General features: G+C 53.0%; 12 protein-coding genes across 12 annotated transcripts; 5 read left to right on the plus strand and 7 right to left on the minus strand.

Annotated features, from left to right (window-relative positions):
- Positions 1-167: 167 nt before the first annotated feature.
- PtrM4_145570 (uncharacterized protein) lies at positions 168-347 on the plus strand (the record flags this gene model as incomplete). The annotated part of the gene is made up of 1 exon (XM_066109823.1): positions 168-347. The coding sequence occupies one exon, from the start codon at positions 168-170 to the stop codon at positions 345-347; it is 180 nt and encodes a 59-aa protein (XP_065959806.1).
- Positions 348-1,636: 1,289 nt separating this feature from the next.
- PtrM4_145580 (uncharacterized protein) lies at positions 1,637-2,647 on the minus strand (the record flags this gene model as incomplete). Its single annotated transcript, XM_066109824.1, has 2 exons — positions 1,637-1,642; positions 2,441-2,647. The coding sequence occupies 2 exons, from the start codon at positions 2,645-2,647 to the stop codon at positions 1,637-1,639; spliced, it is 213 nt and encodes a 70-aa protein (XP_065959807.1).
- Positions 2,648-3,284: 637 nt separating this feature from the next.
- On the minus strand, positions 3,285-4,878 carry PtrM4_145590 (ABA-GPCR multi-domain protein; the record flags this gene model as incomplete). Its single annotated transcript, XM_001938947.2, has 2 exons — positions 3,285-4,169; positions 4,219-4,878. 2 exons carry the CDS (start codon positions 4,876-4,878, stop codon positions 3,285-3,287), a joined length of 1,545 nt encoding a protein of 514 aa, XP_001938982.1.
- Positions 4,879-5,277: 399 nt separating this feature from the next.
- Positions 5,278-6,710, minus strand: PtrM4_145600 (UspA, Universal stress protein UspA and related nucleotide-binding protein; the record flags this gene model as incomplete). Its single annotated transcript, XM_001938946.2, has 3 exons — positions 5,278-5,964; positions 6,011-6,404; positions 6,463-6,710. 3 exons carry the CDS (start codon positions 6,708-6,710, stop codon positions 5,278-5,280), a joined length of 1,329 nt encoding a protein of 442 aa, XP_001938981.1.
- Positions 6,711-7,241: 531 nt separating this feature from the next.
- On the minus strand, positions 7,242-8,684 carry PtrM4_145610 (ZUO1, Ribosome-associated chaperone zuotin; the record flags this gene model as incomplete). Its single annotated transcript, XM_001938945.2, has 3 exons — positions 7,242-8,285; positions 8,337-8,477; positions 8,535-8,684. 3 exons carry the CDS (start codon positions 8,682-8,684, stop codon positions 7,242-7,244), a joined length of 1,335 nt encoding a protein of 444 aa, XP_001938980.1.
- A 280-nt stretch (positions 8,685-8,964) lies between these two features.
- PtrM4_145620 (Myosin-tail-1 multi-domain protein) lies at positions 8,965-12,590 on the plus strand (the record flags this gene model as incomplete). The annotated part of the gene is made up of 4 exons (XM_066109825.1): positions 8,965-8,973; positions 9,024-9,483; positions 9,524-12,252; positions 12,300-12,590. 4 exons carry the CDS (start codon positions 8,965-8,967, stop codon positions 12,588-12,590), a joined length of 3,489 nt encoding a protein of 1,162 aa, XP_065959808.1.
- A 953-nt stretch (positions 12,591-13,543) lies between these two features.
- Positions 13,544-15,661, plus strand: PtrM4_145630 (SPS1, Serine-threonine protein kinase; the record flags this gene model as incomplete). The annotated part of the gene is made up of 4 exons (XM_001938943.2): positions 13,544-13,725; positions 13,873-14,871; positions 14,918-15,170; positions 15,221-15,661. 4 exons carry the CDS (start codon positions 13,544-13,546, stop codon positions 15,659-15,661), a joined length of 1,875 nt encoding a protein of 624 aa, XP_001938978.1.
- Positions 15,662-16,419: 758 nt separating this feature from the next.
- On the minus strand, positions 16,420-16,819 carry PtrM4_145640 (uncharacterized protein; the record flags this gene model as incomplete). The annotated part of the gene is made up of 2 exons (XM_001938942.1): positions 16,420-16,598; positions 16,660-16,819. The coding sequence occupies 2 exons, from the start codon at positions 16,817-16,819 to the stop codon at positions 16,420-16,422; spliced, it is 339 nt and encodes a 112-aa protein (XP_001938977.1).
- A 594-nt stretch (positions 16,820-17,413) lies between these two features.
- PtrM4_145650 (IlvB, Thiamine pyrophosphate-requiring enzyme) lies at positions 17,414-19,609 on the minus strand (the record flags this gene model as incomplete). The annotated part of the gene is made up of 3 exons (XM_001938941.1): positions 17,414-17,463; positions 17,517-19,199; positions 19,270-19,609. The coding sequence occupies 3 exons, from the start codon at positions 19,607-19,609 to the stop codon at positions 17,414-17,416; spliced, it is 2,073 nt and encodes a 690-aa protein (XP_001938976.1).
- A 320-nt stretch (positions 19,610-19,929) lies between these two features.
- On the plus strand, positions 19,930-21,321 carry PtrM4_145660 (TPR-16 domain containing protein; the record flags this gene model as incomplete). Its single annotated transcript, XM_001938940.2, has 3 exons — positions 19,930-19,990; positions 20,045-20,099; positions 20,154-21,321. 3 exons carry the CDS (start codon positions 19,930-19,932, stop codon positions 21,319-21,321), a joined length of 1,284 nt encoding a protein of 427 aa, XP_001938975.2.
- A 60-nt stretch (positions 21,322-21,381) lies between these two features.
- PtrM4_145670 (uncharacterized protein) lies at positions 21,382-22,553 on the minus strand (the record flags this gene model as incomplete). Its single annotated transcript, XM_001938939.1, has 2 exons — positions 21,382-22,393; positions 22,438-22,553. The coding sequence occupies 2 exons, from the start codon at positions 22,551-22,553 to the stop codon at positions 21,382-21,384; spliced, it is 1,128 nt and encodes a 375-aa protein (XP_001938974.1).
- Positions 22,554-22,751: 198 nt separating this feature from the next.
- On the plus strand, positions 22,752-24,839 carry PtrM4_145680 (SWAP multi-domain protein; the record flags this gene model as incomplete). The annotated part of the gene is made up of 1 exon (XM_001938938.1): positions 22,752-24,839. One exon carries the CDS (start codon positions 22,752-22,754, stop codon positions 24,837-24,839), a length of 2,088 nt encoding a protein of 695 aa, XP_001938973.1.
- Between the last annotated feature and the right edge of the window lie 1,344 nt (positions 24,840-26,183).

The raw sequence follows: 26,183 nt of genomic DNA on the forward strand, positions 1-26,183 counted from the left end.
TCGATGGTCGTGTAATTGCCTGGCAGGTTGATCGTGCCGTTTCCTTTGCAAATCAAACTTTGCCTGAACCCACCATGCCCTCGTCTCACGGGTGAGTGGAGAAGCCCGCAATACATACTTGATTGGCCATGAGACAGGCCTGAGACTTCTTCAAGAGCTTCGCAAACATGGCTTTTTCAATTGGGCAGGCACCAATTGGGAAGTCTAGGTGGGCTGGTATATCAGGATTCAGTTCTACGAAGTATCTGGATTCTTATATCCTGATAAAACTGAACCCTCTACCTGCTGTGGTCAACCTCTTTCCGCGTGGAAGTTTTGTAAAAGATGGCGAAAACTCTCATTGTTAGTCATATCCTCTTTCTTATTCCATCTTACCATGACATTTTGCTGGTTTTCAACTTGGCCACTTCTTACCCCTGGCGTATCTTTACTCTGGCATCGCAGTGGCGAAACCAAGATGAGACAAGGGCACGGAGCTTGTTCGCACCGGAGCATTCAAACGCAAATTGACAATGTTTGATCTCCATACAATCTCCATACAATCTTTCACTCAAAGGGTCTTGCCCACTTACCTTTGCACGTGATTCCGCGATTGTGGTCGTCTCACTTTGACCGCGCACACCATTCTGCCACATGCAAGTTCTCCATACTTTGTTTGAGTCTTGCAGTATATTGCGTTTATCGCAAGAACATCGATACACGCTTTTGTCATTATCGAACCAAGATGGGACTTGCACATTCAATGACACGTACCGCAGTACAAGAAAGGCATTGCGAGCTTTGTCCAGTGGCTTGCAGAGATATTCCGAGCCATGGGAACTATCGACCGGCTATTTGATGGCAGTGATTAGGACATCGTAACAAAAGGTTGGGGCGGACTCAAGAGCAGAGCCAGGAAGACGGCAAAGAAGTCCAGTTTAGTGTAGATTGCTTCTTCGACATACCAAGTGACTATCAAGGAGTTCACCGCTAGCCAAAGCTATAGTGAACGAAAAGAGCGCTTCCTTTCTTCTTTTAGTAATTCAGACCCTCGAGGTGGTCATTCGAGGTCGCAAGGACTGTGCAAACTGGCAGGACACAACTTCCTATCCCAGGGACCATGTGGCGAAGGCGAACAATGTCAGCCATGATTACTTCGTCAGTGTTCTCGTGTCAGAAAGGCGGTATAGGAGTATCTCCGAGGCTTTTACGTCAAGAGCTGGGTAGTCTCCACGATCCAAATATTCTGGGATACACAGAAGCAGTTGGGTGAAATGTTGCATATCGGGGAACAGTTGCTGGTGGACACAGCTCAATAGGCCGCTACAAATTATCGGGCCTTTCTACCCATGCAAAAGGATCTACCCGAAGAGTCCATGGAGTATATCGCAAAGTGGGTTAAATTTTGCCAGGGTTGGTCCGATAGAACCAATTTCCAGGCCAGTCTAGATGAGGAAGAAGAAGGAGTTATAGAGATAGGTGACAGCTACAAGTTAAATGTACAAGCGGCTTGCTACCATTGCTTGTGTGCAACACAGATATGCATTTAACATAGTAATAAAACATACATACATCACACTCTACTTAAATAAAGCATTCGAACATTATCGAACCTCTACCCTCGCCATCCCTTCACAAAAAAATCCTTCCTACCTACCTACCTCTCATCCCCAGCTCATCACCTCCTCCATCCCCCCTCCAACCCTGATTGCAAAAAAAAAAGCCAAAAAATATGGACGCTGTGGGAATTGAACCCACGACCTTTCACAAGTACGCACATTTAAAGTATGCGAAGCGAAAATCATACCCCTAGACTGAATTTCTGTTAGACCTTTATTCTTTCATAGACAAAGATGTGATTGTGACTCACCCAAGCGCCCGTGTTGATGATGGGGGATTTTGTGGTTATTGAAATTATATTGTTAGACAAAAAGGATGAAGATGGGAGGGATAGGGACAGGAGTCTTGGAGGGTTAGGCGGGTGAGAGGAGAGAATGGGGGTGGTGTGGTTGGGAGGGAGGGGTGAAGGTAGTGGGGTGGGGTGAGGGGTATCTTTTCCACGGTAGCTGTAGCGGACTACAGATCGTGGGAAGCATGGTTGCGTAAGCGCGCAGAACGGCTAGGAGGGTAAGACTGCCGAGACTACAACACTTGTTACATCATCGCTTTGATAACTTTTGCGCAAAGATTGGATCTTGTGGATATGAGATTGCTTTGTGAGGAATGAGCGCGAGTAGCAAGAGAAGTTAGTATCACGACTTCTTTGCGAGAGCAGACAAGCAGGCAGGTAAGCAGACAGCACAACACAACCCGCACCAACACAACAAAGTTTGGAGACCATGATTTAATTTATCTCATCCTTCAGACTGCCCAGGTACCTCATTCCATACTACCAGGTCTTACAATCCATCCATGCATCCACCACGCATCATCCTTCTCAACACACCCCATCCCTCTAAACCTTCTTCGAAGTAGTCTCCTCGCTGTGCTCCTTCAGCGGGTGTTCAGGGTTAGAGCTCAGGCTCTCCTTTGTGTTGTCGCTGGCCTTCTCAGCGCCTTCCTTGGGACCGGCACCTTGTGCGTTGACGTTGTCGGCGATCTGGCCTGCTTGCGCACCGGACTGGCGCTCTGGGTCGGGGGACTGACGACCGGCGTTGGGGGCAGACATTTTGGGTTTGTTGTTGTGTTTGGGGGTTGTTTGGTTTGGTTTGGTTGAGGGGGTTGGGAGACTGCGGGTGTGTTGTTAGTCTGGTGTTTGTGAGGGAGAAAGTTGGCGATGGCGATGGCGATGGCGATGCGTGGTGATAGAGATGGATAGGATGCGTACGTTGAGGTTTGTAGAGATCTATGTATTAATTAGCCATGACTACCCAAATCATTTTGCTTCCACGTCTGCACATACCTCGAGAATTTGTTCGATGTAGGTGTATTGTTTAAACTCGCAAGCAAGACTGCAGCCCCTCGACTCTTTTCATCGGCCAAAGCTGCCCCACTACATCTGACGTCACGGCGCGAAACACACTCAATCGGGCAACATCGACGTCAACCTCATCAAACGCTGCGCATGGCGCGTGCTTAGAGGCCAGGCGCGCTTCATGTGGGTAGCTTAGCAAGCGGCGGGTGTTGCATGCTTTAGCGGGAACGGCTATGCACAGCTGCCCGGTGGTTGTTATCGTTCAACACATCGGGCTCAGCCTGTTTTCCTAATCTCGATGGTGAAAGATTACGGCATTTCAGGTTTCTCGATAGTCGGTGGAAAGGTTGGAAATTTGGTGGACTATACTATACTAGTGAAATGACGACGACTACGTGGTCCGCTTCCCCATTTCCATATCTGCATCCCCTGCATCTCCATCATCGTCCCATTCCCCTCCCTTGAGCCGTTTACCAAGCCAGAGACCTATGATTGTCGCTGCACTAGCGGCCAGAAACCAACCTTCAAACCATCTCTCGGTGAAGCCTGGTTCTAGCGGTGCACCCAATGCATCCCCAATCTTGTTCTTCATCTCGGGTGGTAGGTTACTCCTAAGGAGCAAGGTAGAGCTGATGACATATGTCGCTGCAATCTGAGAAATTATGAGTGCGAAATTGGTCTTTGTGTGATGCAAGAGACCAGGCACGACCCTCGCGAATAGGAAAAAAGTCTGTAGGACACTATTAAAAGACAAAAGGAGCATGACACCAGACAGTAGGAAAGAAATTGTGCGACTCCAAGCCACTCGATCGATGGTCGGGTCCCAGTGCTTCGCTAGTAACGCAAGGAAATTGTTAATCGGGTCGCTGCTTGAAAAGCTTGCATTGGGCGAGGAGAAGCGGCGGAGGGTAGAGACGGTGGTGGCGGCAATGCGATACGCGCAGTATACAGCGAAGCCATAGTTAATTATGTTGCATACACGTCCATGAGCGGTATACGATCGTAGTTGAGACTGGCGCCTGGCTCGCAGGACTGTCAAAGAGTTCTGGAGAGTCTGACGCATGGTTTCAAGACCCTGGATTTCCAGCTGCAGGGTGCTCCGTTCTTGCATATCCGGGTTGCCTCGAATCGATCCTACTACGCGGCCCATAAAACCTGGCTGAGGGTTGTCGGCGAGCTTGCGCTCAACAGCTCGAAGTCGACTCTCTTTCGTCAATAGCATGTCATTGGTGGCCTGTATACCAGCCTGCTTTCGAGCAATGTCTGATTCGGAAACCTGCAATGATTAGTATCAAGGAGTGGGATCAACAGGATAGTCGACTTACTGGGCGGTATTTGACACCAAAAGTATGCCACATGGCAGAAATGGCTGCGAATCCTGCTAGTGAGGCCATCAAGCTGATGCCAATTATACCTATCCTCTCCAGACAGCCCTCACTGAATGAATGGTCATGCTCCTGTTCTTCTAGATGCAGGTACGAGCCAAGCATCCCTCTACCGATATACCAGAAGCCAGCGAGCCATGCTGCAAGCCCACACAACTCCAGAACCCATGCTGCCCTGCGCCGGCCCTTTTGTTCGCCGGTGATGTCCAGTCCAGTTCCTGATATCACCGAATGCAAGATGACAGCTGGGGTTGCGACAACCAAAAGGAACAGCAGCGACGGAAGGGTGATTTTTAGGGCGAGGGTTCGCGTGGCGCGATTCACGGTATTTGATATCTCGCACAATATGAGCTCGGCCAAGACGGCGGAAAGGGCGAAGTTTGTCGCGAAAATCATGTTCGCAATGATTCGGGCATTTGGTCGGAGCTGCTTCAAAACTGGGGCTCTCTCCCGTGGGGCCAGTCCAGGCAACCGGGCGCCATCATGATGCGCTTTGCGATGCGTGTGGCCTGAGAGGATCGGGAACAACTTATGCGAGACGACAAAGGCGACGACAAGAAAAGTAAGGATGAAAGGGAGCGCTGAGATGGCGATTGTCATGGGACTACGGTGCAAGACATAGTCCGGCATGCACTCGTCGCAATCGTCTTCGAGGGTTGAAATCATCGGATGGGCGGTTTGGTGATTTGGAGGCTATGGATGGTGTTTGCTACTGCCAGTTCGTCCTGGTTATGTCCGACGTGCGTGCATCCATTGACTGGGACAGCACGGTAAGGATACGTTGACACATCCACGGTTCTGTGATCGTGTAAGATCTCAAGGTTACGCAACTGAGGGACAGACTCGGCGCCAGGAACGCGCATGCACCTTGCGGCAACGCCGCCACACGAAACGTCATTACGGCGATCATACTGGGGTCTTCAAGGAACTTGCCACACACTGCCGTGCATCAAGTGTCAGGCTGTAATCTCAGAGATATCAAATGGGTATTATACAAGACTATGCGCCCCCTGACTCCCTCGGCGCGTCGGCCTTTGGCTGAGCCTCACTCGTAAGACTATCCACATACGACATGGAGCTCTTTCGGCCCTCTGCATCCGCCTCCCCGCCGCTCGACTTTTCCGTTGCACCCACATCTTCATCCACAGCAGTTGTTCCAGATTTAGTTGATGGTGCGCCCTGCTCATCTTCGTCCTCGCTGCTCGACTGGCTACTCAGCTCTGGGCTATCGAGATTTTGCAAGTGCGGGCTCTTCATCATCGGGCCCGGACTTCGCAGGCCATCCCTAATTAGCGTGTTATTTCCAGTGTCTGCATCATCGTCACTGTCTTGCGCATGTTCGACCTGAGCCAAAGGATGTGCATCTACGACAAGCTTCGGTGTAGGTGCTGCCGCTGCAATTGTCGCTGCTTCGTCCTCGTTTACAAAATAGCTATTGCGCGGGCTGTGATAATCTGGAAGACCTTCACTCTTTGCAATGATATCCCTGTACGTCTGCCGGTCAGGGTCATTTGAGCGTTTGCTCTTCGCTTTGTCCCGTTTAGACGTTGGGCGAACAACGATGACTGGAACGGGCGAATGCTGTAGACAGTACTTCGAGACACTACCAGGAAGAAGACCTTGGAAGCCCCCAAGACTCTTGCCGCGCGTTCCGACAACTAGAATTGCAGGCTCGTAGAGATTTATCTACCCGCTGTTAATTGTGGCCACTCTATAACCAACTCAAACATACCATATCATCGATCACCTTATTGACCTTGCCTATTGAAAACTCCAGTATGAGGTTGATGGCCTTGTTGTCGTGATTTTTGGCCTGTATCTCGGACATGGTCTTCTCGGCCTCCACGCGATATCGCCCCGTCTCTACACTGCGGTCGTTGGCTATTGCATCTTCCTTTTCCATTACTCTCAGGCACACGATTTCGTCGCCGTCATCGACTAGCTCGCTAATGAGCCACTGCAGCGCGAATATGGAATACTCGTTCTCGTCGAAACCGCACAAGAAGGTCCGTGAGCGCTTGGTGTATTCATAGTCCTTGTGCTTGGCGATTAATGTGAATGAACTCTCTTCAATGAAGTCTGCGGGTTTGTCGAAGGTGTCGAACGATACACGAGGCTGGAAGACTCTGTAAACAGGTCAGCTGATATGGCCAAAGACGCAGGTGCATGCGCGCCGGTACTTACGGCGGAGGCGGCGGTGACGACAGCCTTCTTCGTTCACGCGGCCTTGGAGTACCTCTGGGTAGCGATGCATTCCGGTGTGCCAGAAACTGGATTGACGGCCGCCGTACTTCGTCCTGTGCAATCTTCACGCCGTTTGGATGCAGCAGCGGACTCCCCAGTGGACTCGCCAGTGGACTCCCGGGAAGGGCTATGGACTTGGGGGCCGGGGACGCATGTCGGCCGTCTTTGGACGTGGGGGAAGCGCTCATAGTGGTGTCGGCTTGATATTATAGGCACGAGGTCTGCCGGTGAGCCCAATGGCAGACGAGCCGGATGTAAATGAGAGCTCCTGCGACAACTTGCTGGACCGTGGGCTTGCGCACGATCGGTGCTGCTGTGCGTCGCAAAACTGCCCTTGGCGCGGGGGAGCGGCTTGCGGGGTAAGGGATTGTGGGATATGGATGCGTAGAAGAGTGAAGAGTCGTGTGCGTTTCGTAGACGAAATCAAGGATCGAGACCAACTTTGTAGGTGTTCACGTACAGCCCGTTCCGGTGACGGCAGTGCTTGGCTCCTTGGTCGTGTGTCGCGCTTCCCGCCATCACCTCCCAGCCCTGCGCGGAAGCACCCGCGCGATGCGTCGGACACATGTGAAGAAGTGGGGGCCTTGCAAGGGGGAGCGAGGACTAATAGAGAATGGAAAAAGGATGGAAAGAGTTGGCACAGGCATCGTAAGCATCAATTGTCGTTATCCGAGTCAAGTCTACATGTCTATCAAGAAGTGGGTGAAGATGCGGCATTTTTAAACCAGGGCCCTGAGCTCACCCTGTGTGAGCTTCGCAGCGCCAATGAGACGCTGGGCCTCCTCGGTGAAAATCTCCTTGATCTTACCAGCGTCCTTGACGTTGTTGAGCTTGCTAGTCAACTCGGCCAATTCTTCGTGGTCCATCTTTGTGATGAGGAGATCGACGTCGTTGAGAGCAGCTTCAACTTGAGAAGCAGGTGCGTCTCCGGCGCCATGGAAGTAGTTTGCGTCCTTGACAGCACCGCGGACAACACGCTTGTTCTTCTTAGCCGCATTCTTGGCCGCCTCCTTTGCCTTTTTGTTGTCAGCTTTGGCCGCCTTCTCAGCGGCCTCCTTCTCAGCTGCAGCCTTGGCCTCTTCAGCCTTCCTGGCCTCGGCCTCTTCAGCTTCGCGCTTCAGTGCCGCCTCCTTTTCGAGACGACGCTTGTTCTTTTGTGCGTGTTCAGCCTGGCGGAACTTCTTAATGCGCTCATCCAGGGCCAATGCGTCGTCGACCAACTTCCTCAGACGTGCAGTGTCCTCGGTCTTCTTCTTGCGGCGGGCAGCCGTGTTCTTGCGCTCGACGTGACGCTTCTGGTCGCGGTTCTCATTGTCGTCGGGGACGTCCTCGTCAAGGTATTCGAATGTCCTCCAGCTGTCAAAGTTGTACCAGAAGTTGTAAAAGTGCTCGACCTCCTCCTTGGTGCTCTTGTCGTTGCCAAGCTTGGGAACTGGCTGCTTGTTGGAGAAGCGTCCTTCGGCCTCGAAGACCTTGCCCCAGAGCTTGTAGAAGTTGCCCTTTTGCGTCTCCTTCTTGGAAGGTGGTTCAACCTCAGCGCCCTCGTCGACCGAGTCGAATTGCCTCCTCCTGACTGGGTCGGACAAAACCTCGTGGGCCTTTTGGATGCACTTGAAGAATTGGTCGTCTTCGGTTCCACCCTTGGCTGCCTTCTTGTCGGGATGATGCTTGAGCACCTTCCTGCGGTGTGCGCGCTTGATCTGGTCGTCGGTGGCGCGCCATCGGTAGCGGGTTATGCCGAGCACAGCGTAGTGATCTTGGGACTGATAGAGTATTAGTAGGGTTCTAGAATTAGATAGAGAAGCCAGTCTCACCTTCCAGTCCTTGGCCTCACGCTGCAACATCAGAGGGTCTTCAGGCTCGTCGACATCGTCGGGGTCCTCCTCTTCAACACTCTTGACATTGGCCTGGGCCTGAATGCGGTCGTCTTCGGAGAATGTGCGCTTGTGTCGCTTCTGCAGAGGGAAATACTATTAGTGATGCATACAAGTGGCGTCAATTCGAAAACGTACTCTGCGGGCATATGCCAGGAAGTGCGGGCCAACAGGCTCAATATTGCGGTCGGTTGCATCACTCAGCTGGCCGATGGCCTTGAAGTCCTTTTCGCCGGCCCATCCCTCAGGCAGGACGGGCAACGGCAGCGAAATCTCTACGTTCGCCATTGCGCAAGATTGTCGTTGTGGTGGGGAAGACGATGGTGGGAAAAAGTTGGGATTTGACTAGTTTACCGAAGATTGATCCTAGCGGGACCATGGGCGCAGGCGGCATGGGTGATGGGTATGCATCCGTGCTAACGTGCCCCGTCAAACCCCAGAACGTGTCAGAATAGTGTTCACTTCCAACGAACGTTTCGGTCTTGCTTTTACTATTAGGACAAATAATTAGGTATCCTCAGGCCCATGTCTTCTTCTTCTCTTTCATAATTCCATCAATACCGTCACCATGTTCCAGGTACCGCGCCCTCGTCCAAGTTACATGGTAGTGAGGCTGATTGAATACAGCGCCTTCGGGGAGCCATAGACGCGAGGATAGCAGAAGAGCAAGCTCGCCAAAAAGCTACCCAGCCCACCACCCCGTCGCGATCATCTTCTTCGGCGCGACGCTCTAATTCACGCACCCTTTCCCCCGCGACACGAGCTGCACGGTCCAAGGATGCCGACTCCAGCAAGGCTGCGCCAGCTGGCAAGGGCCCTGATCCCTCTGAGTTTGACCCGGAGTTTGTCATAGGAGAGGAAGATGACCAGCCAAGTCCGGCAGCGACACCGCAACCAAAGGAGGAGGCGCCACCTGCCGATGTCAGCGCCGAGAATGGCGAAGGCAACAAGGACGAGGAGGCGCCACCTGCCAAAGTGGAAGAGAAGCCAGAGCAGCCACCAGAGATTCCGCCCGAAATCAGACAACGATTGCGCAGACTGGATAAGTTGGAACCTAAATACACGGGTATGGACCTCTCGTCTGAAAGTACTTGAAGTGAATGCGCCAAGCTTAATCCCATTTCTAGAACTACTTCGGTCGTACCGCATCGCACATGCCAGAGTGGGCACCATCGATGCCTTTGAAAGCTCCCTACGCGAATATACTCCCCTTACTTCCATCACCGACACTGGCGCGTTTGTCGAATACCTGGGTCAACTAAACGTCAAAAGCGACATGCTCATGGAAGAACTCAAGCGCGTCTCTAAGGAGCGCGACGAGCTTAATAAGAAGCTAGAGGATGCTGAGAAGCGCGCAAAGGAGGCTACAGAAGAGGTGGAGACACTCAAGTCGCAAGCACCCGCCAGCACCGAGACTCCACAAGATGACTCTACCCAGACCGAGTCTATTGCGCCTTCTACAGCATCAAAAGCGTCCAAGGAAACGGCGGCTACCGAAGAAACCGAAGACTTCTTCTCCTACGACAGCGAATTACCCCGCCTTCAGTCACAACTCGAGGAGAGTGTGGAGAAGATTGGAAAGCTTGAGGAGGAGAACAAGACGCTCAAGGAGGAGCTTTCGACCGCACAAGAATCAGCCCAGTCTTTTATGCAGAATTTGGAAACTACTTCCAACGATCTGAATTCCTTCAAGGACACCCACCACCGACTACAAAAGGACGCCGACGACCGTGAAAAGGAACTCAATAGTATCATCGAACACCTCACAACGCGAGCCGAAAAGGCCGAGGAGGACCTACGCAAGTACAAGGCCGACTACAAGCAAAACGAGACTGCGATCAATGAGCTCAAGGAGAAGCTGAGGACCACAGCCAAGGAACTGAAAGAGTTGCACGCCGAGAAGGGAGAGAGACTTGTTGAAGATGACCAGATTCAAGCGCTCCAACGCCGCGTCAATGAGCTCCACGCCGAACTCTCGCAATTGCGTGACACGCATGCGAAGAGTGAAAAGCGGGTTGAAACCATGAACGGCCTGCTTACCAAGGTTCGCGAGCAACTCAAGACCACAGAGGCAAAACGTGATAGCACAATGGTTGAACTTGAGCAAGCAAAGAAGGATCTAGCAAAAGCAAACACGGAGAAGCCGGCAGCCAAGACCGAGTCTACCCTACAACCCCCACCTACTCCTACCCAGAGTGCGGCAGCGAAGAAGAGGGCCCGCAATAAGAAGAATAAGAAGGGTGGAAAGGGACCCGAGGCCAGCGGGGCAATGACTCCGGAAGCCACTCCAAGTGAAGCCGGAGACGAAGGTCTGCTCAGCCCCCGTGATGCAGAGTTCTCGCCATCCCAGCTGGAAGAAGCCCTGAAGAACGTCGCGCAACTCAGATCGGACTTGGAAGAGAAGGTGGTTGAGATTGAGACGCTGCAGAGCGAGGTTGCAGAGAAGTCCTCGTCGATTGATTTACTCCGAAAGAAGGCCAAAGACCAGGAAGATATGCAAGAGGAGATTGATACCTTGCGCCAAGATCTCCTCGACTATGGTCTTGAGCATACCGAAGCTAAGGACAAGGTCAAGCAATTGCAGGCAGAGAAGACAGCGCTTCAGGAGAATCTGACTAAACTTGAGGTTGAAATCGCGGAGCTTAAGACTAGTAAAGCAGCGAATGAGTCCTCTCAGCAGGAGCGGGAAGCTTTGACTGCCGAGTTCACTGAACTCAAGACCAAGGCGGAAACGCTCCAGACTGATCTATCAATCGCCGAAAAGCTTGCCGCGTCTCGCTTCAAGGATCTGACTGACATGCGAGAGGTCTTGCAAAAGGCACAGCCCGAACTGACCTCTTTGCGAAAAGAGGTTGCCGAGCTACGCACTACCAAGGACGAGCTCTCCACCAAGACGGCTGAGGTCCGCAAATTGGAAAGCCGTGAGAAGGATCTCAAGTCTGAAGTCGCCGACTTCCGCTCGCAATTATCCACAAAGGAAAGCACGATCAAGACGCTCAATGAAAAGATCAAGCAGGAGACTAGTCAGAGGCTAGCTTTGGAAGAGAGCAACAAGAAGTTTCAGCGAGACCTCCAGAATTCCGAGACGGAGCGAAAGGATGTCATTGAAAGCCGAGACAAACTGACAAAAGACTTGGCCAAGGCCCAGGAGGAGCTCAAGACATCACGCAAGAAGATTCATGATCTCGAGGAAGAGGTTGCAAAGATTACACGCGAAGCAGCAGGCCTACGTGACGACATCCAGCTAAAGTCTGCTCAATACGCGAGCGCTCAAGACCTCATGAACAGCATGCAAGATCAGACACAGGAAATCAGCACTCAGATGAAGGAAATTCGCGCCAAGAGCGAAAGCTTGGAAGAAGAGCTCGCAGATGCACATCGGTTGTTGAGTGAGCGCGGACGCGAAGCTGAGACAATGAGAAGACTACTAAACGACGCGCAAGGCCGGGCTGATGCGCGTGTACGCGAGATGCAAGAGCGTCTTGATGTTGCTGTCGAAGAGCGCGAGCGTGCTGAAGAGCAGGTCAGCACATTCAGTCGTCGTCGGGCTCGCGAGCTCGAGGAGTTGAAGCAAAAGGTCCGCGACGCTGAGCGTGCACAGGCACGAGCTGTAGAGGACAAGGAGGATCTTGTGATTGCCGAAAAGGAGCTTCGCAAGCAAACCGAGGATCTGGAGAAACGAGCGGCACAAGCCAGTGAGGAGGCTTCAGAGGTCAGACTCGCCATGAGCCAGCTGCGAGACGCATTGGACGAAAGCGAGAAGCAAGCGCACGAACTGGAGAAGGAAAAGGGCGACTTGCGCCGCGCCTTCGACGAGACTCAGAGCCGGTTGGAGAAGGTCCAAAAGTCAAGCAAGGTATGTCTTGATATGAAGTTTTGCACCGTGTATACTAATCCCCGTAGGCAATGTCGGATGAACTGCGAACGATGAAAGCACGGGGCCCCGAGTCCATGGCCCAATCGTCACGATCATCGATCGAATCGACGCGGTCGCGACTTGCGTCTCCAACACCCAAGGGCGGCGGAGCTGTTGCGGAGGCAGTCGACTATGTGTACCTCAAGAACGTACTGCTGCAATTCCTTGAACAGAGAGACAAGAAATACCAACAGCAACTCATACCCGTGCTGGGGATGCTGTTGCACTTTGACAAAAAGGACGAGCAAAAGTGGATGGCGGCGGTTTCGGCCAAGTAATGGGCCCACTGCGGCTCTCTGCAGTCGGACGTGCAAGCGGTTGATTCGGGCATGACTTGCAGCTCGGGTGACACCAACATGTATTGGATATTTATAGTATTGCATAGCGATGGGTACGGTCAACATGTATTATATCGAGGGCGTTGTTTTCCAGAGTTGGTCGCTCCTGCTTGACGGCAGTTGGCAGCGATGACATTTGTGGACGAGGGTGGAGAAGAACGAGGGTCAGTTTCCCGTTTAGAGTCTTTAGGATTGGAATCAAAAGTCCGTCTGTGACTGTGCAGGTACGCGTGATTTGAGGCGCACGTGTTGGTCGACCGGCATCGCTGGTATGCCGAGCAGATAAAAGCCTCACAGAAGGTTGACTAACACAGCAGATGCATGTCCTTTCTGGATCGCGGGCTTGCTAGAGGCAAACTAAAGTGGTAGCAGGCGACTATTTCTAGCTTGAAGGAGCCGTCGTCTGATGTCATATTTTCCGTCTGGCTTGCTTCCTGCCGGGCTCGACGCGCAGCACATCAGGGCAGGTCTTGCAGCTCCCATTTCCTTTGATTCCCCATCCCCAGCCTTCAAGCACAAATCGCGCATCTGCACAAGTTCTGTTTGACATCTTCTGCCGTCTCTGCCGTCTCTGCCGTCGTCGGTCCGTGTCTCAGGTATTCGCATCAACCCCCACGCAAGCACCAATCAGGAGCCAGTACAGGCCAGGCTGGCGAGGGGAGCGCTAAGCCCATCTCCAGCAATTGAAGAAATCGCAGGGCAGTGCGACAACAGCCACACTTGGCCAGCGTCTGCCAGATTGCACAGCTAGAAGCCATATCCGACGTTTCGCCCATGAGCGCTGCCCAACGCGTCCGGAGCGCCTGACCGCACACCGCACACAGCATCCCAGCAACCCTCGAGCGTCAATCCCGCCCACCGCCCAGCCCACCGCGTGGCGGGGGAAGTCAAACATGAATGGCACCGACATGAAGAAGGCGGCCATCAACAAGGCCAAACAAGTGGCAAACGCAGCAAACAGCAACGGAGGAAAGAAGCGACGGAAGGGCCAGGACCTGAAGCCCATCATCACGTCGGAGAACCAAGGCGGCCAGAACACTTCGCCGTCAGGCTCAACGCCGTCCTTTCACTACAAGTACGTCCGCTGCTACCACCACCCATCACGTCACCCCAACGCCGGTGCCCGCCCCCACTGCACTTGTTTTCCTGCGCGCACCCATGTCATGTCCAAGAGGCTCTGCCTGCTGCATGTCTGATTCTTATACTGACCCCAACCCCGCAGTGTGCAGAATACAAACTCGCCCCTCGCCCAACACAAGATGTACGGAAACCAGATGAGCCACTCGCCCGACTCGTCGTCATCGTCGGTCGATGAGGCCGAGAACACTGCCGACGAGGAAGACTCGGAGGACTACTGCAAGGGCGGCTACCACCCTGTCCAGGTGGGTGAGGAGTACAAGGACGGCAAGTACACCATTGTGCGCAAGCTCGGGTGGGGCCATTTCTCGACCGTGTGGTTGTCGCGAGACAACACAAACGGCAAGCACGTCGCTCTCAAGGTCGTGCGCTCTGCTGCGCATTACACAGAGACGGCTCTCGATGAGATTAAACTCCTCAAAAAGGTCGTCGACGCGAACAAGGACCACCCGGGCCGGAAACACGTCGTCAGTCTGCTCGACTCTTTCAACCACAAAGGCCCCAACGGCGTGCACGTCTGCATGGTCTTTGAAGTGCTAGGAGAGAACTTGCTGGGCCTGATCAAGAGATGGAACCACCGCGGTATTCCCATGCCGCTCGTCAAGCAAATCACCAAGCAGGTACTACTAGGACTCGACTACTTGCACCGCGAATGCGGCATTATCCATACCGACCTCAAGCCCGAAAATGTCCTCATCGAAATTGGCGACGTTGAGCAGATTGTGAGGACATATGTGAAAGACGAACCAAAGAAGAAAGATGGCGAGGACAGCGTTAGAAACGGTAGGCGGAGGCGGAGGACCCTCATCACAGGCAGCCAGCCGCTACCAAGTCCGCTCAACGCGAGCTTCAACCACTCCGAGCTCGCCAGCTTCCCCGGAAGTACACAAAGCCTTAACAAGGTCATGAGCGAGGGTACAGGTAAAGACTCCCCCACGACTGTCCCGAGTCCTCCCTCTTCTTCAGACGGTGTCGTAATGAGTGGTGCTCTAGCTCCGTCATCAGGAACCAGCCTGTCCATGGCCGAACGACTCGGTATAAAATCCAACGAAGACGATGCACAAAAGCAACGAGAGAAGACTGCGTAAGTCAGACATGCGAGGTTTGGTAATTTTGACTGACCACCGTAGTGATATACTTACCAAAGAGGTATCTGGCATCAGCCTCGACAAGCCCAGCAGCTCGCACGGTAAATCAGAAGCCGAACAGCAAGCCGAAAATGCTTTCGAAACCATTTCAGTCAAGATTGCGGATCTCGGAAACGCCTGTTGGGTTGGGCATCATTTTACCAATGATATTCAAACGAGACAGTATAGGTCACCAGAAGTTATTTTGGGCAGCAAATGGGGCGCGAGTACAGATGTTTGGAGTATGGCAGCAATGGTATGGAAGTCACGCAAACATGACAACAAATCAACTAACTTTGGTAATAGACATTTGAATTGATAACCGGCGACTACCTGTTCGATCCCCAATCCGGCACAAAGTACGGCAAAGACGACGACCACATTGCCCAGATTATCGAACTTCTCGGCACCTTCCCCAAAGGCCTCTGCATGTCGGGCAAATGGTCTCAAGAGATATTCAACCGCAAAGGCGAACTGCGCAACATCCACCGATTACGACACTGGGCCCTTCCCGACGTCCTTCACGAGAAGTATCATTTCAGCTCGGAGGAGAGTAAGAAGATTGCGGATTTCCTACTGCCCATGCTCGAGCTGTTGCCGGTGGATCGGGCGAATGCGGGCGGCATGGCGGGGCATGACTTCTTGAAGGATACTAAAGGCATGGAAAATGTCAATCTGGGTATCCCCGTTGGCAGCAAGGGTGAGGGCATCGAGGGCTGGGCGACGGAAATCAAGAAGACGCGATAGGCTGCTTTTGCTTTTTGATAAGAAACCCACGAAGGTCTTCGAGGCTTTGTGTGTGTGTGCCTGGCCGTGTAGATGTAGGCATGTGCTGTGCTGTCATGGTCTGGTCCGGTCTGGTCTGGTCTTGGTCTGGTTTGGAAAGCAATGATGAAAGACTATCTCTGCTAAGCCTCGTTTTCTGGTATGAGCCGTGGTGTGGTGTGGCTGTCGAGATGATGATGATGTTGAGGTTTCTGTGATGGGACTACCGAGTGTTGTTCGAAAACACCGTCTGTGAGTCGAGGGGTTTCCTCTCTCTTTTGGTATCGCTGTTGTGGGTGTTTGTGGTTGTGGTTGTGGTCGTTGGGGTAATGAATGCTCTCTCTCTGTTCCTCTCTGTTTCCCGCATCCCTACTACCTTCTTTTGTCTTTTTTAAGAATAAGAGCGATAAAAAGGGCGTTTTTGGAGGGAGGATGAGGCGGGGTGGGGAAACATCTCTGTGTGTGTTTTCGTAGGTAGATGTAGCATTTTTATGAGTTATGATGTGTGTGTGTTTTTATGAGTTATGACGTGTGTGTGCTGTTTTTGTGGTTGTTTGCGGCTGATGTAGAGACGTGCGTGTGTGTATGGCGTGTGTCGAGGTTTTGTGAAGGTTTTGTGCGTCTGACCGATGTAGACATTGTGTGTGCAGCTAGCTGTATGGCGGCATGTAATAGTAACGTGGTGGATGTAGAGATTTTTGTGTCTCCGCCTTGAGCAGGATATCCCATGCTGAACACTTCTACGCAGCCTTGACACCACACCCAAGATACCGACACAGACGCTTGAGTGCGCCTTTCTTCTCACTATCCTCGTCTGCCTGCGTATACGCCTTCATCTTTCTCCCATTCCCATGCCAGAAGGCCATTCGAACTCCTTCTCCAACAACAGCGAGCTCGTCTTCAACAACAGCAGACTCATCTACAAACAACCCACCGTCAGCACCACCCCTATATCCACCAAACCTATCTATCGCACTCACCCTGCACACTGCACTGACTTTGCGTAGGAGCCTGGGTTTCAGGTTCAGGCTCACTCCACTCAGTAACCCGAATCTCCCTCGCCTCTTGAGTCAGTCTAGACAGCGAGCGCCGCTCTTGCTCGACTTCATGCAGTGTGGAGCAGTCGACGAGGTGGGCCATGTGGGCTGGGTTGGGGAGTCCGGTGTTACAGGCGGGTCTCTGCCAGCAGTGTTGGAGTACGTAGCGTCCTGACATTATCTTTTGTAGGGGGTTGAGGGTTTTGAGGCGTTCTAAGTGCCTGGGTGTTGTGGGCTTTGGGTTTGAGGCGAGGACTTTGTCTATATGCGCCTGGGTGTGTAGTAGAGTCTAATCTTGTGATAGAGCTTCTGTATATAGTCTTTAGCTTTCAAGTGTGTAGTCTTGGGGGTAGTCTTAGTAGTGTCCTGAAGGTTTTGGCTGGAGTAGAAGAGTAATAGAGAAGAATACAGAACAAGTAGAATCGTTAGACCTTTTACGCTCTTGTCAAGCTTCGAATATTCATCGCATGTTGGTAGCGATACTCCACTCAAACATACACTAACTATCATGAGATCAGAAAAGATACCTAATCCACATACACCGCTTTTGATTTTGGCTACATGTGACCAATAGAATGTGACTGATATCACCGTTTTCGTAGCCAGGACGCGAAAACGCCAGTACCTTACCCAAGAAAATTATACACAACGAATAAGAATCTGCAATCAAGAACAACAACCAGGACATGACATAGCTTTACCGGCCTGACCTAGACTTTGTTTGTGCTCTACGTTCCTTGGTGGCTTCTATTCCGGTTGTTAGCTTTCAAACGTCATGAGTGGAGATGTGTGATACGTACTCTCATCATAGACCATAAATTCATGGAGCGCACTACCAGCCGGTACCATGGGCAGCACAGGAACCTTTTGGTCGGTAACGATTTCGAGAAGAGCGGGACCATCGGTCGCTAGAAGCCACTTGAGAGAGGCTTCGAGCTCATCCGGCTTGGTGCAGCGCTTTGCCTGGACACCCATCGCATCACCGAGCTTGACAAAGTCGGCGTTGCGCTGATGTGTGTGCGCGAAGCGATCGGTGTAAAAGAGGGTCTGCCATTGCGTCACCATACCCTGTTCTTCGTTGTTGAGAATGATGACCTTGACACCAATGTTGAACTCGGCGGCAGTGGAAAGTTCCGTCAGGGTCATGCTAAAGGATGAGTCACCATCAATGTCGATGACCATGCAGTCAGGGCGAGCGACCTTGGCTCCGATGGCGGCGGGGAGACCATAACCCATCGTTCCGAGACCTCCGGAAGTAATCATGGTGCGGGGGTATCGCCAGCGGTAATGCTGAGCACACCACATCTGATGTTGTCCGACACCAGTAGTGAGGATGGTTTCCTCTTTGCGGTCTGCAGTGAGATTTGACAGCGTCTCCATGACGGTCTGCGGCTTGATTAGGCCATTCTCGCCCTCCTTCTCATAGGCCCATGGGAAACGTTCCTTCCAGGCTGCGATTTGACCCAACCACTCTGGTCTGTCCTCCACCTTGTTGACAAGAGGAAGGAGATGCTTTAGGTTGACCCCGAGATCGCCCTCTACAGCTTCGGTCGCCTGGATGACCTTGTTGATGTTCTTGGGCATAATTTCGAAATGAATGATTCCACCACGGCCCTCTGCCGCTGCCGCCTTTGCTGCAGGAGCGAACTTGGAGATGGCGCCAGTGATACGATCGTCGAAGCGTGCACCGAGGGCGAGAATGAGGTCTGCCTCCTGCATAGCCATGTTCGCATAAGCTGAGCCGTGCATACCGAGCATATGCAGGGACTTGGGGTCGAGCTCATCAAATCCTCCAAGACCCTGCAGAGTGGTGGTCACGGGGATGTTGACCTTGTCCGCAAGTTCCTTTAGAAGCTGGGGTCCATTCTCAGTCTGCATGATACCTTGACCGGCATAGATGACGGGCTTCTTGGCCATGTTGATCAAGTTGGCAGATCTCCGTATCGAGTTGTCCAGCTGCTGCTTGCTAAGCTCTCTTGCCGCAATAGTCGCAGCGCTGACAGTGGTGGGTAGGCTGCTGCTCATGGGAATAGCCCTCTGGAGAACACTGGCTGTGACATCCTTGGGCAGATCAACAAGAACAGGACCTGGCCGTCCACTTGTCGCAATCTCAAAGGCCTCGTTGATTCTCCGCGGCAGCTCTGCGACGTTCTTGACAAGAACATTCCACTTGGTGCATGGCCGAGTGATGCCAATCATGTCAGCTTCCTGGAAAGCATCTGATCCAATTGCGCTGGTAACGACCTGTCCACAAAAGACTATCAGAGGGGTTCCATCCATGAGCGCATCCTGCATTGGTGTGACGACGTTGGTTGCGCCGGGTCCAGATGTGACGAGCACCACACCGGGCTTGCCGCTTGCGCGGGCGTAACCCTCGGCCATATGGCCGGCGCCTTGTTCGTGCCGCGGGAGGATAAAATCAAAATGTTTTGACTGGTAGATGGCATCGAAAACGGGTAGAATGGCACCACCGGGGTAGCCGACTGGAAATTGTTAGTCCATGTCGATTGATACACTGCAGTAAACGTGACTATGATTTTGGACTTGTCATACAGATGTGCTTGACGCCCTGGCGGAGCATCATTTCGTGGAAGATTTCTCCACCAGTCATGCCAACAAAGGAATGGTCCATGGCTGGCGACCGGTACTGCTTCAGAGGCTGGACTTCGCTGTAGTCTTCGCGATTGAAAGCGGGTGACGGCCGCGACCGTGACTGTGTTTGTGTAGCCGCTGCTGCGGTACTCTGCGGTCGTTTTGCCTCATCTTTTGTGACTTTACTCGGGACAACTTTCGCAGGTCTGCGGAAAGGCGAGATACCGCATCTTTGGGCTGTGGTGGAAAAGTTACGTGTGCCCTTGAGAGCATTCACGGCTCGTGTGCGTGACTGTTGCATTATGGCGGGTGTCCTCGCAGGACTATATTAATATAGAAGGTGGGGAGTGAGTAAACAAGAGTAAGCGCAAAGAGACGGAGGAGCGGAGAGTGTGAAAGGGCAAAAGGAAAGCGTTCGCCTTTGAGTCAACTGCCCGTTCGCTTTTCGCCTTTGCTCATGGATGCATGGCCCAGGTTCGTGGCGCATATGAAAAGTTAGTGGAGTTCGTTGGCTGCGCGGCCGGGGGTGTGATTGGGCAATCCCCGCAATTACATGGCTTACAGCCGAACATCGGAGCGCTGATGACTGCCGTCCCAGCCCAGCCGACGACCCAATACACAATGCAAGCACCGAGTAGAGGAGGGCATAGCCGTGTCGTTTCGGGCGATGAGCGACGTCGAAGTAGCTAAACCCCTCTTTCCTTGTCGTGGGAGATGTCGTAGCTAACAGCGGTAGCTGCCCTTGTCCGGCGCACGACAAAGGGTCCCCTCGACGATGACATAGTTGATGAGTATGGCATGTGGATACATACGAATAGATACACCGTGCTTACATTCTGACGCAGTCCCCTTGCCGAAAGCGCACCCACTCAACCCTCTCGTATCCGCTCTCCAGTACGTGCTGAGGCATCTCAACAACCACACAATGGCCCAACTCGTGGCATCGACGACATGCCGTCCAAAGACTTTAGTTTCCTGCAAGACCCACAAGCATACCACGTCCTCTCCGTAACCAATGTACCTCCACCTTTTCTCAATGCGCCCCATGCGCCGCCCGTATCCTCGCCTATAGACTCACTACTATTATCCGGACACTACCGTCTTGCTGCTGTTGCTGCCGCGCGCAACCTCGTCTCAGCTGCGCCAGGCGACCATGACACACTATTCCATTTGGTACATATCCGCCTAGCATGTCTCTGTCTATTGCAAGAGCATGCGCTGGCTGCGCAGGAAGCGAAAGTTTTGGGCGATTTGAATAGTACCTTCTACAGGCACCCTCTCACCAACGCGCATCTCGTGCCTTGGGATCTGCGACTTTTGGTGGTGCGACTGGCTGCGCTGGGGTATGGAGAGTGGCGCAAGGGCATAATGGGATACTATGAGCTTGCGCGCGAGTGTCGGGAGAACATACTCAGGCGTCCAGACGACGAAAAGCCAATGTGGCGGTCTCGATTACGAGACTGTGGTATTCGCGTCGCAAACGTTCTGGTAGAGATGGGCGATCTCGAGGGCGCGGGAAGACATCTGGGCACGCTCGTTGCTGATGGTGAGCAATCGAGAGAGATTTCCATTATGGAGACACTGGTGTGGTTGAGGGTGGGCGACATGCAGTCAGCACGGCGTTGTCTAGCACGAGCTTCCGAGGTATCCCCAGATGAGTTGGTGGACGACACACTCAGAGCCCTTGTTCAGTTGGCTGACGCCGACTATCCCGCTGCGACGGCTTCCTTTGAGGCTCTTCGCGAGAAGTTTCCCGAAGATGCCATGGTTGCGCAGAACCTCGCCGTCTGTTTGCTTTACACAGGACGCATCTCGGATGCGGCTAATATCCTGAGCGAGCTGGTAGACCAGAGTCCGCCTTTCCACTCACTAGTTTTGAATTTGAGCACAGTGTATGAGCTCTGTACTGAGAAGAATAGAGATAAGAAACTCGCCTTGGCAGAGAAGATGGCGAGTAGGAAAGGGGGTGATGGAGTAGGATGGGAGCTGAGCAATGCCGAGTTCAAATTGTAGATAGTGAACACTGGCTCTGTTCATCTTAGCTTTACCACAACGATCGTGAACAGTGCAAGTCTAGTCCAGTCTTCGTAGATCCAGGATGTCAGACAGCTTAACATTACCCTTGCCTCCCCAGCCTGCAGCGCCTTGGGCAACGTCTGGTCGAACGCGGACATACCAGCCCCACGCACGCTTGTCCAAATCTTCTTTACTCAATACCTTCGCCCACGATCCATAGAGTGATTCAAGTGCACCCAGGAGTAGACTGAGATTACGTTCTCTTTCTGCTACAATGACAGCAGCGGTTCGCTTGGACTTGGCCTTGGTCTTCGTGGTCACTCCTTCCTCCGTCTTGATCTCCTCTTTGATTGTTTCGACGGGTGGACTTTCAAAGGCTTTGATAAGATAAGCTCTCGCGCTCTGTGCAGTGTAGATTGGTAGATCGCTCGAGCCGCCCTTGTATGAACGCGCACCAGGTTGGTTCGCCTTTTTGAGTGCCTCTAGATCGACGCCCCAGAGTGCAGGTTCTTTTGGTTTCTCTTCCACAAGTGTATCAGGCGAAGACTTGACTACCTCCTCACACTCCCAATCGTACCCCCACCTTTTCATCACTCTCACATCTCTTGTCATGATACGAACAAGGGGCTGGCCTTCACCCCAACCCTCCTCTTCTGCAGGCGTTCCACTATCAACTCCGATATGCGCAGCTTTGGTTTTACTATTCATAGACGTGACTGCTTGTGCCAGACTCAATCGACTCGATATGGGCTGCTCAGACATAGTGTACTTGATCAAGGTGACGGCGAATGCAAGTACCAGAGGTGCCCTATTTGTGTATAAGACTGTAGATTTGAGTATCTCCTCGTCTAGCTCAGGCTCTGGTAGCGCAAGTGATGCTTCAAGATCTGCGCCACTAAGCGGTTGTCCATATGTCGGCTTCGCCTTCTTTGGCGTAGGTGCCGTGGCATCACTTGCGGATCGCTTTTTCGACACTCTTTTAGCGGCATTCCATACTTGGCGCGCGACCTTGTCGTCTTTGAAGATGGTCTTGAGTGTCTCCAGGTCTGACTTTGATACATCTGACGCCCTGCGCGTGTGAGTAAACGCGGTGATGCGCTGTCACGTGCTTACGTGTTGAGTCCTGCAGTCTGCAAATCCTTTACCTTGCCCATTGCCTGCGCGAGTGGCACTTTGGCATCTTGGGATAGAAATCGGAGAAGCGCTTGCACATCTTGTGTCGAGGACATGGTGATTCACTGTTCTGGTTGTGCGGCGGTGCGGTGACGTTGGTAAATCTGGGGCGCGGCATGGCCAAATGGCCGGCGCGCTAATCCGACCCTCACATCCAGGTATGCGGAAAGCTTCAACTTTAACAGCCGCGACACGTCGACGAACCTCACGCTTTTGCCGGACAATCTGCTGTGAATCCCTAACCAACAGCCAACATGTCGTTCAAGTTCTCACTAGGGGCTGCGAAAACCGGCAAGGCGCCATTGAACGCCAAAGCAAAAGAAGAGGCCGAAGCGAAGGCGCGCGAAGAGAAGAATGCCCTGGATAAGGTCATGGCCGATCTCGAGGAGGAACACGGAGCTAAAAAGAGTGTATTGGGAGAGCCGGAGCGTCAGCAAGAGACTGAAGAAGTTTTCGTCCCGACAGGGAGCAAGAGGCATTTCACAGGCAGGGCGCGCACTATGAAGAGCGGACCGGGTACACTCGAAGCTGAGCCTTTCGATGGCTACTCAAGACCAGGCCCAGGTATGGGAAGACTCGCGCCGCAGGTTCCCTCGAAATTTGCAAGGGCAATGCCTACAGGTCCCGCTGCGCAAGATGGCTCCAAGCAGGCGGAGAATGTATACACGACGGTCGTAGCAAAAGCCTCAAACCTACCACCCGCAATCGACCCCCGTCGCGTGGAAGAACTATTCGCTGCATTCCCCTCACTCAAGGTCACAAGGGTTGAGAGGGTTCCACCACAGGGCCCCGCCGCGAGCGGTCGGCCGTCCGCAACGATGAAGGTCGTATTCGACAAGGATGTGACTGCGCGCGACCTCGACGACGCCATGAACAAGCTCAACGATAAGATGTATTTGGGCAGGGGCTATTATCTACATTTGGACAGATATCTTGGTGGTCGTTCAGTGGATACCGCACAACGTGCAGAGCCCTTTGGCGCACGATGGCAGGCACCCGATGTACCCAAAGGCTATGCGCCCCCTCCAGATCTAGGCGGTGGTGGAAACGCTAGAAATAGGCCACGCGAAGACAGGGAGCAGCTCATAGTCACCGCCAACCAACCCCCGGATATCGCTACACTGAAGCTGGTACACCAGACCATCGAAGGTGTTATACTTGGTGGGGTTGAGTTTGAGGCTGCTTTGATGAACGACCCGCAAGTTCAAGAGGAGGAACGATTTGCTTGGCTCTACGATCAGAAGCACCCCGTGAACCGATACTACCGTTGGCGTCTACATCAGATTGTTTGCGATAGCCCCGATGCCGAGATCTTCAAGAATCATGGCATCTGGCGAGGTCCAGCAGATCCACTTCCCCATGAGTTTGTTGACGATTTACAAACATTTGAACCAGAGGACACTCCTATAGACAGTGATGACGAAGACGAAAAGGAGAAGCCTCTATACAAGCCTCTCCCAGTTGGTGACAACTATCCTGGTCGCGTCGACAATGGACACGGCATCATGGATCCTAAATCACGCGCCATGTTACTATGGTTGATCACTCACATGCCGCCTGGCAGCATTGTGGTCGACGAAATCGCAGCTGTTGCTACCTTTGCAATGGATCACACCAATCAAGGCATGGATGAGGTCATTCACATTCTCGTGTCAAATATCATACAGCCTTTCCAGTTGACGGAGACAAACATGAAGTTCAAGGGGGATTTGGACGGAAAGGATGACATTCGCCGTCCGGATCTTCGACAGGTGACTGTGAACGCTCTTCGACTCCTTTCAGATGTGCTTCTAGTCGCTCCATCAGGGCCTTCCGGTTCCTACAAATACAGACAAGCTATCGGCACAGAGCTCGTGGCCCGCAAAGTCTTTGAGCATCTCGAGCAACTCCCCACGCAGCTGGAGATGGGCCGTATGACTGAGAGGAGCTATAGAGACGAGGTCAACTCGATCCTTAGGGTATGGCAAGATGAGCGTCTATTCGACGAGGGTCCTCTCCGCCATATCGACGAGGCATTTAATGCGCGCGAGAGGCAAAAGGAGGAGGAAGAACAGGCAAAGCGGTTGGCAGAGAAGAGGAAGCGCAAGGGCAAAGTCGTGCGTAGGGCAGTCAGCGCCAGCGCAGATGAGCAGAGCGAGGACAGGATGGACGTGGACGACGCGCAGACTCCTGAAGCAGCAACCCCAGATGCACCAGTCATGGAGGAACCTGCAGAACAGGCTGTGCCGGAAGAAGTCCCCAAGCCGGCGCCCCAGCCTCTTATTCCAGGCGAGACGGCAGTGGAGAGGGCTCGCCGGTTACGCCCGAAGGCGGAGGACATGTTTGCGCTTGACGACGTGTAGAGGTTTTGTATTGGGATATGGACGGATGATACCCTCGATGAGCAGTGAATGTCTACCCATGTATTATAGTATCTAGCTCGTAGTAGCTGGTTCTCTTGAATTACAAACAAGCAAGAAAGGCGCCATGGCACTAGTTTCACCCTATCCATCACCCCACACCTGATCGCCGGTAGACACGGCCCCTGATTCGAGGCGTCTGGCCAAACACCTGTTGAGTTCCCTCGAAGCGCACAGTGCTGTCGTCGATGCAAAATCAGGGCAGCTCCTTGAAGGGATGTCAAGGCTGTGATCAGGTGCAATCGTGATTGGCTCGTGACTAGGGCGTGGACCCCATCATCGTGGGACCGCCCGCTACTGAAGCTCTCCGCCTAAACCTACAACACAGACACACTTGTAGTTCCAACTCACACCGCCTCCCGGTCCTATTTCGCATACTTACTCGCGCAGCTGCCCCTCCGGCGGCGGCTCTCTCGCAGGGATAATTTCTCCCTCGATACATTTTTCGCCAAGCCCACGGCTCTTCCGCTCCCATCTCCGCAGCTTCACAACCAACACCACCACTCCAGAGCAAGATGCCTACATTCCTAGGCTTGGCAGTCAGTATACACGCTGATTCGAATCCTCTGCCCGAGTATTCGATACAGAAGCAATCAAAATATCACCGTATCACGTCTTATATCCCCGTCCCACCAGCAAAGATACCGCCTGGCGCTACCAAGCCTGAACAGTCTTCCTTTGCCATATCCATCACTTTGCTCACTCCAGGTCTCCACGTGCCATACTCGACCCCAAAGCCCACGGAAGATGACCCCAATCCGAAAGCCAAAATCGTCGGCGGCCTGCCAGGACAAACAGGCGAGCGGGGCAAGTACGGTCCCACGATAGCCCCCTACAAGCCCCTCACCACTTCGCCAAACGAGACAATCGCTGCCTACATATACTTTGACGGCCGGGCAAAGGAAGAGGTTGCGACTCTGCTGCGCCGCGGCGAAGAGACGTGGGTCAACTCACGGTGGGTCAGCGTACCAGAGTCAGAAGGCGGTGGCCTGGCAGAGCGCGAGTTCCTCTTCCGCGAGGTCGGCCTGGAGAGATGGCTAAACGGCCTGGATCTCGAAGGCAAGGACAAGGACGTGGCCGCCAAGCTTGAGCGGAGACGGCAGCGTCTAGAGAAGAAGCGGGCGAAGCGGAGGGAGGCTATGAACAGCAGCGACGAGGAAGACACCAAGGTATCCAGCAATGGTGTGCTACGCTACAGCGAAAGCAAAGACGCGCCCGTCGAGACTCTCTCAGGCAACGACGAATTCTTCACGACCGACTCGGATTCCGACGACGAGCCTCCCATGC

This window comes from Pyrenophora tritici-repentis, chromosome 9 (assembly GCF_003171515.1).
Source record: "Pyrenophora tritici-repentis strain M4 chromosome 9, whole genome shotgun sequence".
NCBI classification, from domain to species: domain Eukaryota; kingdom Fungi; phylum Ascomycota; class Dothideomycetes; order Pleosporales; family Pleosporaceae; genus Pyrenophora; species Pyrenophora tritici-repentis.